This window comes from Zea mays, chromosome 6 (assembly GCF_902167145.1).
Source record: "Zea mays cultivar B73 chromosome 6, Zm-B73-REFERENCE-NAM-5.0, whole genome shotgun sequence".
In the NCBI taxonomy this organism is placed as follows: domain Eukaryota; kingdom Viridiplantae; phylum Streptophyta; class Magnoliopsida; order Poales; family Poaceae; genus Zea; species Zea mays.
Genome location: NC_050101.1, coordinates 13,889,644 through 13,907,743, shown reverse-complemented (window position 1 = coordinate 13,907,743; position 18,100 = coordinate 13,889,644). Strand labels below are relative to the sequence as shown.

The window sequence follows — 18,100 nt, the reverse complement described above, 5'->3', positions numbered from 1 at the left end:
TAACTCTAACGCTAACCCCCGACCTTAGTGTGTGTTTAAGTTTATAAATTTCAGGTTTCGCCTATTCACTCCCCTGGCCTCTATGCGACTTTCAGCAACACATGGACAGAGCAACCATGTGACATTGTGATTTAGGGCTTGTTTGATATAGCTTGGGTTTATCTAAAATAGCTCCAACTCTAGATTCTCTAGTAAAGTTCCTTTATAGAGAAGGTAAAGTTGTTTTTAGTTAGTTAACAAAAAAGTGGCTCCGACACTAGGTGCATACAAGTTTTGAATACTTGTAGGAGACATGCACTTTGATTTTGATATCAAGAGGGGAAAATTATCTATAATTCGAGCTTTGGCACATATAAGTTAAATGATACCTGAAAGGGAAATGGACTTAAACATTTTTCCTATAATCATTTTGGTGTTTAACAACCATCACAAACCTTATGGACTAACTAGTTTGCCTAGTTGATCATTTCTCAGGTGCATAAGTTCATCTACAACTATTCTAAGTTGACTGTCCGGAATACCGTAGATTATTCCGGACAGGAGAAGCCTTTTGGAAAAACATCTATGCGCGGACCGTCAGGGCCCTTGCGGCGGACCGTCCGCGACACTAAGGTGAGCCTCGGACAGGAACACTGCAAAAATACAAGTTAACACTACGGACCGTTCGATGGAGAAGCGAGCACCATCCGAGACCAAGCGCGGACCGACCAACCTCAGGCGCGGGTCATCCGGTTGTTGTAAAACCAGAAAAAACCCGAAGGTGACGGGTTCAGTGAAATTCATTTTTGGCGTCCTCGTGGACCGTCTGGGGTGCACGACCGGACCATCCGCGACTGCTTTATCTGATATCTGACGACACATTAAATGCACTATAGCCGTTGATATAGCCGTTACTGCTGACTATTGCGATTTCAGCCGTTGATGTGCAGAGGCGGACCGTCCGGACCAGGAGCGCGAACCGTTCGCGGTCGGCAGAAAAGGAGCAACAACTAGGAAGTGGTTGGAGGCTATAAATACAACCCCAACCACCTCCATTCACCTTATCCAAGCACTCTAATCATTCACACTCAATACAAGAGCTAGCAATCCATTCCAAGACACATTCAAAGCTTTGAAACTCTCCAAGTTCCACAATTAAGACAAGTGATCACTAGTGGTTAGTGACTTGAGAGAGAGTGATCCGTGTGTTATTTGTCGCTCTTGTTGCTTGGTTTTCGCAATCATGCTTTCTTCATCACTTTCTCAACCTTCTAAGTGAATTGTAAAGCAAGCAAGAGACATCTAAGTGTGTGGTGATCCATGCGGGGTCTTAGTGACCCAAGTGATTAAGAAGAAGCACTCGACCGGTCTGTGTGACCGATTAAGAGAGGGAAAGGGTTGGAAGAGACCCGTCGTTTGTGGCCTTCTCAACGAGGACTAGGTTCTTTGGAACCGAACCTCGGTAAATAAATCACCGTGTTCATTTGTGTTGATCTCCACTCGATTTGTTTCCCCTCCCTTCCTCTCTCTAAAGTTCCCTTGCTCATATTGATTTGAGTTGGCTCCCAAAGTTATCCGCATTGATTGAGCAACTCCTAGCAAGGAGAACTATCTTCCGCACTCCAAATTATTTATAACTCTAACCCCGGGCATAGTGCGTGTTCAAAGTTTATAATTTTCAGATTTTGCCTGTTCACCCCCTCTAGGCGACTTTCAATACCAATTGTAGGATATACATTATGAAGATACCAATTGGAGTGTGAGTATCAATTACTTAGGAATATTAAATAAGCTATGCGTCGTGCTTAACTAAACATTTTAAACCATGCAGGTTTGCTCAAGAATATGAATTGAAAACTAGCATTCCCTACCATATGATTGACCTAGTATGAATGCAACTCTAATCAAAAGTAAATACCACATGTAAACTAGGCATTTAAGGTAAAAACTAGATACATGAAAATAGATACACATATCTAAAAGGAAATGAAATACATCTAGTTACCTTAGTCATGTGTGGAAAATTTGGGTCCAAAGTATTCACTAACCCACTTGGCAATATACTTGATCCAATATGATGCATCCCATGATATGCATCCTAATTTTGTCAAGTTTCCAAATTCCCCGATTTCCTTCGGACTGCTCAGTTCCCTCATGGGACCCAAACCTTCTTGGTGCTTTTCATAGTTGAAATAATCTCCTTTCGCACCTAGATGTGTTTGGCTCTTTTTCCTTTGTTGGCCTTGATTGATATCACCTTTACATTATTTTTCTTCTTGGTCAAATATGGTGTAGCGGTCTTTTAGCTTTTGCTTATCCCCGGTCTTCGTCTTGTATTGGTAAGACTTGTGGCCTTCCTTGTGGCATAGCCTACAAACCACGGTTTCTCCATCCACAGGCTTGTTCAATCCCATAGTGGTGTTATCCTGAGTAGGTTGGATTTGTTTGGCTTTGCCTTTCTTGTCATACAAAGTCTTGCCTAGGCGAGCCACTTCTTGCCTTAATTATTCATTCTCCTTTGCAACCTCATTTGAACATGTTTATATAACAACATTCTCAATAATAACCTGGTTGCAGGGATTAGAATCATTAATTAAATCAAAGCAAAAGGTAGAAGCGTCTTTCTTAATAATTTTAGGAATTTCAACTAAAGATGCTACTTGGGTGATACTAATGCTCTCTAGTTTACTAGTTAGCTCATTATTATGTATGCTAAAAAATTACATTTTCTCTAACAAGTTTTCAATAGCTTATTGAGAGCTAGCTAACTTAGCCTTAAGTTTTTAATTCTTGTTGATAAGGCTATCATCGGTCGTTGAGGATGGAGCATTAGACTCTAATTGCTCAATTTTAGTTGTTAGCTCACAATTCAAATTTGTAAATGTTTCAAAATTTTCTAGCAAACATTTATAATCACTTTGAGAGCTAATCAACTTATTTTTTCAAAGTTTTAGGTTTAGCCTTTTGTTTAGTGCAAACATTCTCAAAAAAATTAATGGCTTCCGCAAGTTCATCCAAGTAGGGTTTTCCCTCACCTTCATCATCGTCACTACTATTATCATCATTAGAGGATAGGATACTTATTTTACCTCTTGCCATAAGGCACTTGTGTGATGCCCGTGATGAGCGTGATGAGGATCGGTGGCTACGTGTCCTTGAAGGTTTATCTTCACTTGAAGAGTCATCCTAAGTCTTGACACTTGTAAGTGCCTTGCCTTTGCTCCTCCTTTTTGCGGGTTCGATCATATTTGGACAGTTGTCTCTGAACTAGCCCTTGTTCCTACATGCGAAGCATCCTCTCTTTCTTTGTCTTTTCCTTGTCAATGTTAAATAGAAGGTCCTTGACCTGCACGGGCACACACATTAGATTAATCTTGTGAATCATCTCCATTACCTTTCCAACGCGTCAGACTGTTTTTTCCTCGGAGGATGATGTTGAGGGTTGATCATCATCATCATCATCATCATCATCATCTTCTTCTTCTTCTTCTTCTTCTTCTTCTTCCTTTTATTCACTTGAGTAGCTAGGAGTGGGAGCTTTTTTCTTGCCTTTCTTCTTTTCATCACATGGAAAAACATATGGTCTTGAAGAAGTTGGCTTCTCTTGTTGACCCATTTTTCTCAACATTTCAAATGTCGCACTCTTTCCAATCATAATCGTTGGGGTCATTGTGCTCAGGTCCTCCATGTTGTAAATAATGGTGATGATGCTCCCATATTTATGTTGTGGTAGCACGGAGATAATCTTTCTCACAATGTCTGCATCACCTAGCTTACTAATTCCAATAGAATTAAGCTCATTGATGGTTAGATTCAAACAAGAATACATGTATCTAACAAGCTCATTATATTTCATGGCAAAGGAATTGTAATATTTAATACTATGCAATGTTTTTGCTCATAGATATTGGATGTGCCGTCATGAAGCTCATGTAATTTTAGCCAAATCTCATAAGCAATTTTGAAAGTAAATACTTGATTGAAAATTTTCAAGCTAAGAGATTCATACAAGCAATTTTTTCATAGCTAGAGAATTTATATCTCTTATCGTATTGATTAAATTTCTTTAGTGTCTTTGATTTTTGTTACAACCGTCTATTCACCCCCTCTAGCCGGTGTCCTAGATCATACGAAGGGTGGAATGGGACACCCTTGGCCAAGTAATTATGAAAGCTAGTAGGGGTTAACCCTTTCCCGAAAGGGGCAAGCGGGGTGTGGGGAGCTGCAGGTATAGGGAGGTTCTCGGGTCGATATGTCTATGATATCTTTTCGAGTGAGGGATTCTTATATCGCCCCTTACTGCCTGAATCCGTAATAGGTTCTCTCTTGCTAGTGAAACTTTGGAAATGCCTCATAGTGCTACCATGCCTTGTCTCCTCGATAGTGAATGGGATTCAAGACCTCTTGGCAAAATGAGTAACACAACTTATGGGTAAAGATGCACAACCTCTATAGAGTGTAAACTGGCATACCAGACGTGCTCACGTTCATGAGCGGCTCGGACCCTCACATGAGTAACTTATGGAATTAAACTTAATCTATCATTTGCATTGCATTGTGAGGTTTATTATTAATTGTGACCAATTAATTATTTGGGTTGGTATACACTTATACTTAGTAATTGGTAATACAATTTTGACCAACTTATTAAAAGCAATACTCAACCTTAACCATTTTTATTGATAAGCCTTACACTACACATGAGCCCCATCGCAAGTAAGCTCATGCATAATATTCCCCACACTTGCTAAACGATGACCGTATGGGAGTTCACCCTTGGTATAATCACACCAAGAGAAGTGCAAGTACCGCCGGAGGAGGATTACTACGACGAGTTCGATGAGATCTAGGTGTCATCTCCCAACCAACTATGGCGTCATGGAGAAAGTTATCTAAATTCGAGTTATTTTATTATTAGCTATTTTGTAAGACATTATTGTTATGTAATAAAGATCACGACATTCGTCTCTATACATTGAGTCGTTATATGTGTAGATCTTTACTTGGCGCACATATGAGACGCACCCGAGTTTGCCCTTAATCCAGGTGTGACACATGTCCAAGCGTCGCTTGGAACAAGGACGCAGGTCGGATGGCCCCGACATTCCTGTCTGGAAGATGGAAGCTATCTGTGCCTGAGACGCTAGACACCGACGCGCCGGTGCCACCAACCGCCTATGCACCGTTCTACTGCTTCCATTTGCGTCACTACTCACTAGCACCACCATTGGTCGGGCCTCTTTCCATGGGCACTAGAGAGGGAAGAAGACTTCAGACAACTGGAGACGGGCTAGATGAAATCGGAGACGGGCTAGATGCAATCGAAGATGGGAGGAGCGACGCTTGCAGGGAGATGGCATGGCGACAGAGAAACCCTAGGGTACAATCATTTTGGTCGGTTGGTGGCATCGTGTTTCTTCGGTGGAGGTCAACCTTTAATCAAAGGGTACATGACCTAAATAAAAAGTGAGTTGGTAGTATAAGTACAATTTTGTAAAATCTAGAGAAGTTTGAGCCAGTTGCGCTACATTTTGTGGCTTCTCTTGTCTAGTAAAAAATAGCTCTGCCGTTTTAAAAGCCATGTTTGTATGTCTTTGACATTTTTCAAAGAGAAGTCAGAGCTAAAACTCCGTCAAACATGCCCTTAGATGCATTGGGAGATTAACGCCCTAAAATAGATTATTTTTTATTTTTTTAATTATATATTTTTAAAAGTAGTTTCAAAGAAGTTAAAATAAAAAACATTCACAACCGGACATATATGACCCCACACGTCAGTAAGCTCCCCCTCTTCCCTGGCCTGTACCCCGCTAGCGTGCTGCAGCTATGCTACGGCTACTCCCCTTTTTCTTTCCCATCTCCGATTTCAAAATTCAAAAGTCCCCTTCCTCACTCGCCTTCTCTCTTCTCCACGGGAGCGAGGCCGAGGCCGAGACCTCGAGGCGGTCGCGTGGCGTCTCGGAACCCGGGAGGAATCCACAGAAAAATCCGCGCGTGGGGGGCCGAATCTCTGCTCCTGGGGCGAGCCGGCGAGGCAAGCATCCGAAGCACTGCCCCTTGTTTGTTTCCGTCCTCCTCCACGACTCCACATTCCGCTGGGCGCTGTCCGATCTCCTTTATTTAGTGGTTACAGCGCCACTGCCGCTACTGATAGCGCCAGTCGCTCTCTGCCTCATTATTCTCAACGCCGGCGGCCACCGCGGTCGTGGCTGCGGTCTTTGTTGGAATAGCTAGGTTGAGCTGATTCGGGGCTGTTTGTGGGCATACCCAGGTCGAACTGATTCGAGGCTCGTTCTGGTAGAGTGGAATGCGTCGGATTTGAGCTGCTTAGGGTTGGGATTGGGGGGTTTCGGTATTTCTTTTTCTTTTTTAGCTGCAGTTTTCGTCCCTCTCCTGTGGCCTTCCTTTACTCCCGAGTCCCGACGACGACAGGAGCCCTTCACCGGCGACGCACCCTTCGCCGGGCACTTCACCGCCGACGACCACGCTCCTGGTATGCTCGCCCCTTTCTTTTCCTTTCCTTCTGTGCGGAACGGGGCACCCCCAAACCTCAACGCAAGCTATTTTTACCCGGATCTGACTCAGTCGCAGTATCCATGTTCTACTCTTGGTCCTTTACTTTTCCGCGTAGTGGTAGAAAGTATAGGTTTACCTCAATAATTTTAATTATTTATTCTGCTGCAAGAAAATCCAGCGACTCACAGTGAGATGATTACTCAAAAGTGCTAAACTTGACTGTTCAGGCCTGTGCAATCTCCTTTTGTTTCGCATTAGTGTGCAGGGATAGGTGTAGTCAATTTAATCCCTAAGGAAGCCTTTTGGGGTTAAAACTTAAGGTTCAGGTCTGTTCCGTTATTAACTGTCCCAGGGATAGGTCTGTTTCGCATTAGTTGCCGATAAAAAGTTCTTTTGGCCGAATACTGAGTTCGATGGATGTTGTACTATTGGGTATGTCTACATATGGAGAGTTTGGCAATGGACACATAATCCTCTAATTATTTCACAAATCAGCTGACTATATTATTCACTTCTATTTTTCTTGTGGTGACATTGACTGGTACATATATCACTAGTAACTTCCCTCATTTGTGTGCAGTGTTGAATGGTGTTTGGAGTGTGGTAAACTGGTAATCCTGGGAAAAGATGAAAGAGGAAATCATGTTTGACAACCAAACAAAGCCATGCAGATCGAGGGTTGACTCCAAAAGCAATTCAAGTTCTCTGAAACCTAAGTTTGGATCATCATGGGGTTCCCAAATTGTCAAAGGGTTTACAACAGACAAGAAAACCAAGAAGACAGCAGCAAATGCAAGCAAAAAACCACCTCTTCCAAGTGTCGAAAATGTTAATCAGGCCAACCAACAGATTCCGTATCACTCTAGGGTGAAAAGATCCCTTATTGGGGATTTCCCTTGTTCACCTGCTGGTGCTCAAGTCCACCCCCATGTCTTTGATTGCCACAATATTAGGTCCCCTGCATCCCATGATCTTTTTCTTGAGCTGGATCATCTCAGAGAGCAGCTTCGTGAGTCGAAAGAAAGGGAATTGACATTACAGTCAGAGTTGAGACAGTGCAGAGAAAACCCAAAAGTTTCAGAACTTGAGAAGGAGCTTGATTCTATGAGGGATGAAGTTGACAGGCTTGCACGACTGAAAATTTCATTAGAAGCTGAGAAAACAAGCATATCTGAACAGTTATCAGCTCTATCTTCTATGGAAGAACATCATGAAGAAAATGTAAGATTAGATAGCCACGGCAATCGGATACTTACTGTAGATGGGGACAATGCACCTTCAGAAAACTTGGAGTTTGAAGTTGTTGAACTACGCCGGTTAAACAAAGAGCTACAGTTTCAGAAACGAAATCTTGCAATTAAACTCTCTTCAGCTGAATCCAAATTGGCTGGCCTTGAGAAGAATGAAGAGGTACCATTGCTTGAACTTTATTCTTTCTGTTTGTTCTTTTTATGAAATATGTTTCAACTAATTTTTCTTGTGTGCTTTGAATACTGTACCTAGAGTGATATTGTTGCCAAAGTTCAAGCTGAGGCATCGTTGTTGAGGCATACAAATGCAAACCTCAGCAAGCAAGTTGAGGGATTGCAAATGAGCCGACTAACAGAGGTTGAGGAGCTTGCTTATCTACGGTGGATCAATTCTTGTCTACGCCATGAGCTTTGTAACTCAGATCAAGCAGCTAGAGCAACGACGGATATAGATTACAATGGTGGCATGGCTTTTAATGAGGATGATAATAGCGAAGGTGATGCAAAAACTTCCGAGGACAGTTCTGATATAAAATTCAGCATTGCAGAACGCATCAAGCAGTGGTCCCAGAATGATAAGAGCTGCCAAGCATCGAAAAAGGAATCCCTTCTTGATAGGGCATGGATTGAAGCTGCAGAAGCACGAAGCCCGACACGTAGGCACTCACTCGGTGGACCAAAGGGATGTGCACAAGACTTCAACATCATTAAAAGAAGGCAATCCGATACCTTTATCAGCCTCCCGGATGCGACAGATGAGTCATTTGCCTTTAATAAGGATCCTGCAATCAGGGAGAAGCGTGATCTTCTTGTAGACAAGTATGATTTTGGTCGATCTGAAAGTTCAAGATTTGTTCTCAGCAAGCCAGAAGTATGCAAATCACAGTGTCTGGATGTTGAAAAGCGTGCGTTGCGCATCCCTAATCCTCCACCAAGACCTTCTGTTTCTGTGTCAAATTCTGGTCCATCAAATGGATCGACTGTAAATCCACCGCGACCACCGCCGCCGCCGCCGCCTCCAAAGTTTTCCTCAAAAAGTACTGGGGTCATGAAGAGGGCACCTCAGGTTGCAGAGCTCTACCATTCACTTATGAGAAGGGACTCCAAAAAGGATACTTCCGGTGGCGGAATCTGTGAAGCAGCTAATTCTGCGAATGTGCGGAGTAGCATGATTGGTGAAATCGAGAACCGGTCTTCCCATTTGCAAGCTGTAAGTAGTGAGTTCAGTCTAGCTTATTGGAAATCTGGTGACCATACAAACAGCTCTAATGGGCTGGTTCTGGCACTAACAGTATTTTGTAACTTTTTATTTAATTTGCAGATCAAGGCAGATGTTGAGACTCAAGGTGAATTTGTGAAATCATTAATCAAGGAGGTGACTAGTGCAGCCTACAAAGATATCGAAGATGTGGTTGCATTTGTGAAGTGGTTAGATGATGAACTTGGCTTCCTAGTATGTTCATTACAATCTCACTGATTTATCCTGATTTCTGAGTAATCATTTTCAGTTGGAGCTGCCACTTAAATTATTCTTTTAACTTAATTGCCTTACGTCCAGGTGGATGAGAGAGCAGTGTTGAAGCATTTTGATTGGCCTGAGAGAAAGGCGGACACTCTACGAGAGGCAGCTTTTGGCTACCAGGACCTGAAGAAGCTGGAGTCGGAAGTTTCAAACTACAAAGATGATCCACGCCTGCCCTGTGAAATCGCACTGAAGAAAATGGTTGCATTATCTGAAAAGTGCGACTGAGTTTACCGAAATATAATGAGCATGCATTTACCTAATAACTGTTACCCATAAAGTTGCAAAAGAACTGAAAATTTTATTGGCATTCTTAATTCAGGACCGAGAGAGGTGTCTACAGCCTTCTAAGGACAAGAGATGCTATGATGAGGCAGTGCAAGGAGTTCAATATCCCTACAGACTGGATGCTTGATAACAATCTTATTAGCAAGGTAAATATTATGTGTCGGACTGCCCTTCTCTGGTTTATTTACATAAATCATGAGTGTGCGCTCCCATTAGGCCTGGAAACTACAGATGGCCTTGCACATTACACTACTTCACTGGAGTAAGCATAGCTTGCTGTCTATTACCCCCTCACCCCAAATTATAAGTCACTCCAACTTTCTTAGAGAGTCAAGGCTTCCTTGTCAGTATATCAGCATCGTCTTGTAAAGCCTATCCATATCGTTGGATTGCTCCCTTATGTTCTTTTTCCCCCTTCTTGGGTGCAGATAAAGTTTGCTTCTGTGAAATTAGCGAAGATGTACATGAAAAGGGTTGCAATGGAGCTTCAGTACATGGGTCCTCTGAACAAGGATCCAGCTCTGGAGTACATGCTGCTTCAGGCTGTGAGATTTGCCTTCAGGATGCATCAGGTAACAAATTTGTTGGTAAACAAAAATTATTTCCCTTATCACGGGACGGGAATCTACTGTCTTTGTTAAGTCTGCATGCTCTTCAGCGTTTAAATCCAGCTCATTTTTTGCAGTTTGCTGGAGGTTTCGATCCGGAGACCATGGATGCATTCGAGGAGCTGAGGAACCTCGTTCACGTCAGAAACAGCACCCAGTAGCTAGGACGCGGCACCGCAATGTAGTGTTTGAAGAAGAGGATTAGTTTTCAGACTCTCAGGCTTACCATCTCAGTAAGCGTAGCAGGCACGATTTTTGGTCGTGTGATGTTTGCATGTGTTCCTGCGTGGTGTGTTTCAGTGTTTGCAGTGTGTAAGATATGTTTGTTCTGTACCGCGTGTGGTGGGTGGGATGAAGTGACCCGCCGGCGCTGGCTTTTAACCTCACTGTTGCCAGAAAATAGAAAACGCACTGGGACATGCACATGCTTTTGTTTTGTGCCTATTGAGCACAGAAGTAGCGGTGGGGTTTTGATTTGAGGGTTTGTTTAGGACGTATTCAATTGCTTTGGATATTGTCGGAGACCATAATTAGGGGTACCTCCAAGACTTCTAAATTCGGCTGGTAACCATCATCAGCACAAGCTGCAAAGGCCTGATAGGTGCAATACAGGTCAAAGCTCCGTCCACTCAATGGACACGATCTCGCCTCGCCCGAGCCCAGCCTCGGGCAGGAACAGTAGACACAGACGGATTCATGTCTCGCCCGAGCGCCTCCTCAAGCAACGGGCACACCTTCGACTCGTCCGAGGCCCAGCTCGAGCAGGCTTCGCAGTGAAGCAACCTTGGCCAGATCGCCTCGCCAACCGACCGTATTGCAGGAGCATTCAATGCAAGGATCGTCTGACACCTTATCCTTACGCGCGTTCCTCAGTCGGCAGGGCCGAAGTGACCACAGTCACTTCGCCCCTCCACTGACTGACCTGACAGCAAAACAGTGTCGCCTGCCCTGCTCCGACTACTGTGCCACCCGCCAGGGTGAGGCTGACAGCAACCGAGTCCAACCTTAGGCGCCATAGGAAGCTCCGCCTCGTCCGACCCGAGGCTCGGCCCCCGCCTCGACCTCGAAAGACGGTCTCCGCCTCGCCCGACCCCAGGGCTCGGACTCAGCCTCGACCTCGGAAGACGGTCTCCGCCTCGCCCGACCCCAGGGCTCGGACTCAGCCTCGACCTCGGAAGACGGTCTCCGCCTCGCCCGACCCCAGGGCTCGGACTCAGTCTCGACCTCAGAAGACGGTCTCCGCCTCGCCCGACCCCAGGGCTCGGACTCAGTCTCGACCTCGGAGGAGTCACCGCCTCGCCCGACCTTGGGCTCGGACCGACCACGTTACAGGGGGGCACATCATTACCCTACCCCTAGCTAGCTCAGGCTACGGGGGACAAGACCGACGTCCCATCTGGCTCGCCCCGGTAAACAAGTAATGATGGCACCCCGCGTGCTCCCATGACGACGGCGGTTCTCAGCCCCCTACGGAAGCAAGGAGACGTCAGTAAGGACCCGACAGCCCCGACAGCTGTGCTTCTACATGGCTCAAGCGCTCCTCCGACGGCCACGACATCACATAAACAGGGCACTAACACCTCTCCGACAGCCACGTCGGCATGTACATAAGGCTCTGGCTCCTCTCTGCCGGACACGTTAGCACGTTGCTACACCCCCCATTGTACACCTGGACCCTCTCCTTACATCTATAAAAGAAAGGTCCAGGGCCCTCGTATGAGAAGGTGGTCGCGCAGGAGGACGGGCTGACGGACATGCTCTCTCTCTCTCCCTCGCGAACGCTTGTAACCCCCTACTGCAAGCGCATCCGCCCTAGGCGCAGGATAACACGAGCCGTGGTTCCCTCTTTTTTCCTCCTTGTGTTCCATCTCGCGCCGACCCATCTGGGCTGGGACACGCAACGACAATTTACTCGTCGGTCCAGGGACCCCCCGGGGTCGAAACGCCGATAGTTGGCGCGCCAGGTAGGGGCCTGCTGCGTGTTGACGAACAGCTTCCCATCAAGCTCCAGATGGGTAGTCTCCAGCAACCTCTCCAGCCTGGGACGCTGCTCCATTTCGGGAGTCTCGAGTTCATGTCCCTCGACGGCAGCTACGACATGGTACTCATTCCTCCGTCGCGCGACAACGACAACGACGGCCGTCAGCCCGCCCGACGGCGGCGGAATCAACGACATCTTCCCCGCGTGGCAGAAGAGCGGCATCCGGGTCTGTCCCGTCACCTACCCCGCCGCAGGAGGAGGAGGCGGGGCAACCATGGCCAAGCAGGAGGCGGCACCTCGTTGGCTGTCGAGCGAGTCGACGACGCCGGCGCCCCAGCGGGGGACACGTCGGGCGTTGACCTCGCGTCTGAGACGAAGACGAGCGTCATTTCCCCGCAACACGCCAATCCCAAGCGGACGGATGACGCCAGCACGCTCGCGAAGGACTTGTTGGGTGTTAACCTCGTACCTGAGATAACGGTGCAGTCCGTCCCCGACGCGACTTCTTCACCATCCGTCGATCAAGAGGTACCGTTTGTTTTCCACCCTGTGCCTTTTAGATTCAGCTTCAACCCACCAAGCGACCCCGCTTCGGTGGACGCTTTCATAAAGGCATATCCTAACCTTCCGGGGTACCATATGTGGTCAACCTGGGATCGACTGACGGCCGTCTCGACCTACGGGCCCCCGGGGTCCAAGGAAGATGACGAGCCCGACTCTGGTTGGGATTTCTCCAGGCTCGATAATCCTAGCGTCATGCGAGACTTTATGACCGCATGTGACTACTGTTAGAAATATGCCCTAGAGATAATCATAGAGATGAGCATATTTCTTTGTATCCATGATATATATTGCTTAATTGAATATCCATGGAAGGCACCTTGTATTGATTAGCAATTATGTGAATTGTTTGTGAGATTCTTTACTTATATGGTTATTCTAAATGATGTCCCTAGTCAGAGTCGATGACTAGCACATGTATTAGTTGATGACTATATTTCACAAGTCATGAACATAGAGATGTTAAACTAATAATGTGGGCGCATGTATGACATGAGGCTGGACCAACCCAACGTAAGATATTGTAATATAGTTCTCTTTTTGCAACATGAATACTGTATCCTTAGACCTGAGATTGTCGCATGTTCTCAAGATGTGAATTGACTTACTTAGGGACTATCAAACGCTATCCCGTAACTGGGTAGTTATAAAGGTAGTTTTGGGTTTGTCAGGAAGCATGCTATGAGGCATGGTCAGTCAAGATGGAATTTGTCCCTCTCTTTGTGAGAGAGATATCTCTGGGCCCCTCGAGTGATTGGATCAAGAAATGCATGGCCGTGCTAGGGTTAAGAGTTAACCATTGAAAGGATTCCAATTCACAGTATCAAGAAAGAGAGGTCAGCTTAGAGCCAGACCAAATATCGTGAGACAAAGGGAACAACATGTACGTAATGTCGCAATGGTTCGTCTGATATGATCTTTACGTGCACATAGTAGTTGACATGTCTTGCTAGAGGCCGCTGTCAATTATTGGGCCAAGTAAGAGTACTCGGGCTATGTCTATTTGTACGTGAACCTATAGGGTCACACACTTAAGGGGAAGGAAGCCTAACTCGGATTAGATCCGAAATTAGACTGGGCTTTAGGGTTAATGATGGGCCTCGGTGTCAGAAGCCCACCATAACGCCTATATAATGAGGGGCGGGGGCGCGGTTAGGCTTAACCTAATTTGCCACCAGCAAACGAGCAGCCGCCGCTCACCTCTCGCCCTCGCCAAGCCGCCGTCGCGAACCTAGCAGTTCGGTACGCGGCGCTTCCTCCCTGTACGTGTGGATACCTCGGAGGTGCTGCATCTGGAGCACTAGGACGAACCGTGCGAGGACGTGAAGGACGCCGACGACTGCATGGCACTACTCGATGCGTTCGTCTACATCGAGACGTCTTCCGCTGCTCTGCGCGTCTAGTGGTAATTCCATGACCTATAACCGCAGTAGTTCTTGGTATTATGGGGTTGAAAAATTTTGTTTTGCGCTAGCGTAGCCTCCCCGTAATCCTACAACTACTGCCTCTCTGATTGCTCCGATGGTGGCCACAGCCTTGACGATGAGGACTGTGGCCCAAGTCGCGAATGTTTCCACGTCGATCTAGGGGTCTCAACGAAGGCAACCACCTTGGTATGCCGGAGGACGGCGATCCCCCTAGGCCTGCGCCTCGCGTTGACATCCTTCGGGAGCTAGCTGTGGTCCCAGTCCCTGCGGGGGGTTAGGACACACAGCTCGAGCAAATCCGCGAGATGCAGGCCAAGCTCGACGAGGAGGCAGGACAACTTGTGCAGCTCCGGCAGAACATCGGGCAAGAGTGGGCAGGCCGAGCACTAGCCGGAGAAGCGCGTCATCTGGCCCAAGACGTCCAGCACCGCATCGCTGACGATGCCAGGGCAAGACTGCCCCCGGCTTCCAGTGGGGTCGGCCAGAACCTAGCTGCAACAGCAATACTACTCCGAGCGATGCCGGAGCCATCCACCACCGAGGGGCGGCGTATCCAGGGAGAACTCAAGAATCTCCTGGAGGATGCCGCGATCCGACGGGCCGAAAGCTCTGCCTCCCGAAGGCAAGGGTACCCCCCGGAGCATCGCGCCGCGACTTCCCGATTCATGCGGGAAGCCTCGGTCCACACCGGGCGCACGCGGGACGGCGACGCCTGCAGTCCCGGGTCGCCTCGGCAACGAGCACCACCGCCGCGACCGTCGAGCCCACCTCGACGAGAAGGTGCGCCGAGGCTACCACCCCAGGCGTGGGGGACGCTACGACAGCGGGGAGGATCGGAGTCCCTCGCCCGAACCACCCGGCTTGCAAGCTTTCAGCCGGGCCATACGACGGGCGTCATTCCCGACCCAGTTCCGAACCACGACTACCATCACCAAGTACTCAGGGGAAACAAGGCCGGAACTATGGCTCGCGGACTACCGGCTAGCCTGCCAGCTGGGTGGAACGGACGATGACAACCTCATCATCCGCAACCTCCCCCTGTTCCTCTCCGACGCCGCCCGAGCCTGGCTGGAGCATCTGCCTCCTGCGCAGATCTCCAACTGGGACGACCTGGTCAAAGCCTTCTCCAGAAACTTCCAGGGAACATACGTGCGCCCTGGGAACTCTTGGGATCTCCGAAGCTGCCGCCAGCAGCCAGGGGAATCCCTGCGGGACTACATCCGGCGATTTTCGAAGCAGCGCACCGAGCTGCCCAACATCACTGACTCAGATGTCATCGGCGCGTTCCTCGCCGACACCACTTGCCACGACCTGGTGAGCAAGGTGGGTCGCAAGACTCCCACCAGGGTGAGCGAGCTGATGGACATCGCCACCAAGTTTGCCTCTGGTCAGGAGGCGGTCGAGGCCATCTTCCGGAAGGACAAGCAGCCTTAGGGGCGCCAACAGGAAGACGTCCCCGAGGCGTCCGCTCAGCGCGACACGAAGAAGAAGGGCAAGAAGAAGTCACAAGCGAAACGCGACGCCGCCGACGCAGATCTTGTCACCGTCACCGAGCACAGGAACCCTCGGAAGCCTCCCGGAGGGGCCAACCTGTTCGACAAGATGCTCAAGGAGTCGTGCCCCTATCATCAGGGTCCCGTCAAGCACACCCTTGAGGAGTGCGTCATGCTTCGGCGCTACTTCCATAAGGCCGAGCCCCCGGCGGAAGGTGGCAAAGGCCATGACAACGACAAGAAGGAGGGCCACAAGGCAGAGGAGTTCCCCGAGGTCCACGACTGCTTCATGATCTATGGTGGGCAGGTGGCGAACGCCTCGGCTCGGCACCGCAAGCAAGAGCGCCGGGAGGTCTGCTCGGTGAAGGTGGCGGCACCAGTCTACCTAGACTGGTCCGACAAGCCCATCACCTTTGACCAAGGCGACCACCCCGACCGCGTGTCGAGCCTAGGAAAGTACCCGCTTGTTGTCGACCCCGTCATCGGCAACGTCAGGCTCACCAAGGTCCTCATGGACGGAGGCAGCAGCCTCAACATCATCTACGCCGAGACCCTCGGGCTCTTGCAGATCGATCTGTCCACGATCCGAGCCGGTGCGGTGCCCTTTCACGGGATCATCCCCGGAAAGCGCGTCCAACCCCTTGGGCAACTCAGTCTGCCCGTCTGCTTCGGGACTCCCTCCAACTTCCGAAAGAAAACCCTCACGTTCGAGGTGGTCGGGTTCCAAGAAACCTACCACGCAGTGCTGGGGAGACCATGCTACGCCAAGTTCATGGCCGTCCCCAACTACACCTACCTCAAGCTCAAGATGTCGGGTCCCAACAGTGTCATCACCGTCGGATCTACGTACCGACACGCATACGAATGCGACGTGGAGTGCGTGGAGTACGCTGAGGCCCTCGCCAAATCCGAGGCCCTCATCGCCGACCTGGAGAGCCTCTCCAAGGAGGTGCCAGATGCGAAGCGCTACACCGGCAACTTCGAGCCAGCAGAGGCGGTTAAGTCTGTCCCTCTCGACCCTAGCAACGACGCCTCCAAGCAAGTCTGGATCGGCTTCGAGCTCGACCCCAAATAGGAAGCAGTGCTCGTCGACTTTCTCCGCGCGAACGCCGAGGTTTTTGCGTGGAGTCCCTCGGACATGCCTGGCATACCGAGGGATGTCGCCGAGCACTCGCTGAATATCCGAGCTGGAGCCCGACCCGTGAAGCAGCCTCTGCGCCGATTCGACGAAGAAAAGCGCAGAGCCATAGGCAAGGAGATCCACAAGCTGATGGCTGCAGGGTTCATCAAAGAGGTATTCCATCCCAAATGGCTAGCCAACCGTGTTCTTGTGAAAAAGAAAGGTGGGAAATGGAGGATGTGTGTAGACTACACTGGTCTAAATAAAGCATGTCCGAAGGTTCCCTACCCTCTGCCTCGCATCGATCAAATCGTGGATTCCACTACTGGGTGCGAAACCCTATCATTCCTCGATGCCTACTCAGGGTATCACCAAATCAGGATGAAAGAGTCCGACCAGCTTGCGACCTCTTTCATCACACCCTTTGGCATGTACTGCTATATTACTATGTCATTTGGTTTGAGGAATGCAGGCACGACATACCAAAGGTGCATGAACCACGTGTTCGGAGAGCACATTGGCCGAACGGTCGAGGCTTACGTTGATGACATCGTAGTCAAGACGAGGAAAGCCTCCGACCTCCTCACTGACCTTGAAACGACATTCAAGTGTCTGAAGGCGAGAGGCGTAAAACTCAATCCCGAGAAGTGTGTCTTCGGAGTCCCCCGAGGCATGCTCCTGGGGTTCATCGTCTCCGAGCGGGGCATCGAGGCCAACCCGGAGAAAATCGCGGCCATCACCAACATGGGGCCCAGTGGCGGACGCAAGGGGTGGGCAATGGGGGCCAAGGCCCCACCTTGATTTTTATAAACTCTTATACATAAACTTAGATATATAATAAAATAAATAAACTTTTATATAGACTTAGATATATAATAAAATAAATAAATTTTTATATAGTAGGTTGGACTAAATTTAATGAAAACTAGACTTTGATCTAACTTTTTTTGGTGCTTTACTACTCAGCCCACTTCCCACCCGAGTCGTGGTGCTCGTCGCCACATCAGGATCCTACACGCAGAACAACTACTTTGCCTTCTAATCCGCACCGGCGGATGAGTAGGCTATTAGTGGGATTCTACTTTGTCATCACAGCACCACCTGCCCTCGCTATCTCACAAGGGTCCCGTCACACCGTCGCAACGCGACAATGGATGTCGCTTGCTGCCATCGCCTTTCGCCTCGTCGTCGCCATCTACCGTCGCATCGTCGGCTGCCCTCGCTATCCCACGCCTATTGTCGCCTCACCATCGTCATTTTGCGGTGGAGTCGCTGACTCTCCACACCGACGTGTTGATGCGCCCGCTTCGCCCTAACGTCCAGTCCCCGCCAGTCCACCCCTTTGTTCTCTCCAA

The 18,100-nt window shown here is 48.7% G+C and overlaps 1 protein-coding gene across 2 annotated transcripts; it reads left to right on the top strand.

Annotated features, from left to right (window-relative positions):
* The first annotated feature begins 5,806 nt into the window (after positions 1–5,806).
* Positions 5,807–10,639, top strand: LOC103629018 (protein CHUP1, chloroplastic-like). Of its 2 annotated transcripts, none has more exons than XM_008650214.2 (8): positions 5,807–6,472; positions 7,076–7,905; positions 7,999–8,955; positions 9,067–9,198; positions 9,304–9,485; positions 9,590–9,701; positions 9,984–10,127; positions 10,241–10,639. In XM_008650214.2, exons 2-8 carry the CDS (start codon positions 7,123–7,125, stop codon positions 10,322–10,324), a joined length of 2,394 nt encoding a protein of 797 aa, XP_008648436.1. In that variant the 5' UTR covers positions 5,807–6,472; positions 7,076–7,122; the 3' UTR covers positions 10,325–10,639. The 2 variants fall into 2 exon arrangements, with proteins under 2 accessions (XP_008648436.1, NP_001335047.1); NM_001348118.1 differs by having other exon boundaries at positions 5,872–6,013; positions 10,241–10,464.
* The last annotated feature ends 7,461 nt before the right edge of the window (positions 10,640–18,100 follow it).

Excerpts from the sequence above, each read along its gene's own strand:
- LOC103629018 (XM_008650214.2), top strand. The coding sequence starts at position 7,123 with ATGAAAGAGGAAATCATGTTTGACAACCAAACAAAGCCATGCAGATCG. Across the intron at positions 9,199-9,303 it reads ATGATGAACTTGGCTTCCTA|GTGGATGAGAGAGCAGTGTT; the intron begins GTATGTTCATTA and ends CCTTACGTCCAG. Across the intron at positions 10,128-10,240 it reads TTGCCTTCAGGATGCATCAG|TTTGCTGGAGGTTTCGATCC; the intron begins GTAACAAATTTG and ends CATTTTTTGCAG.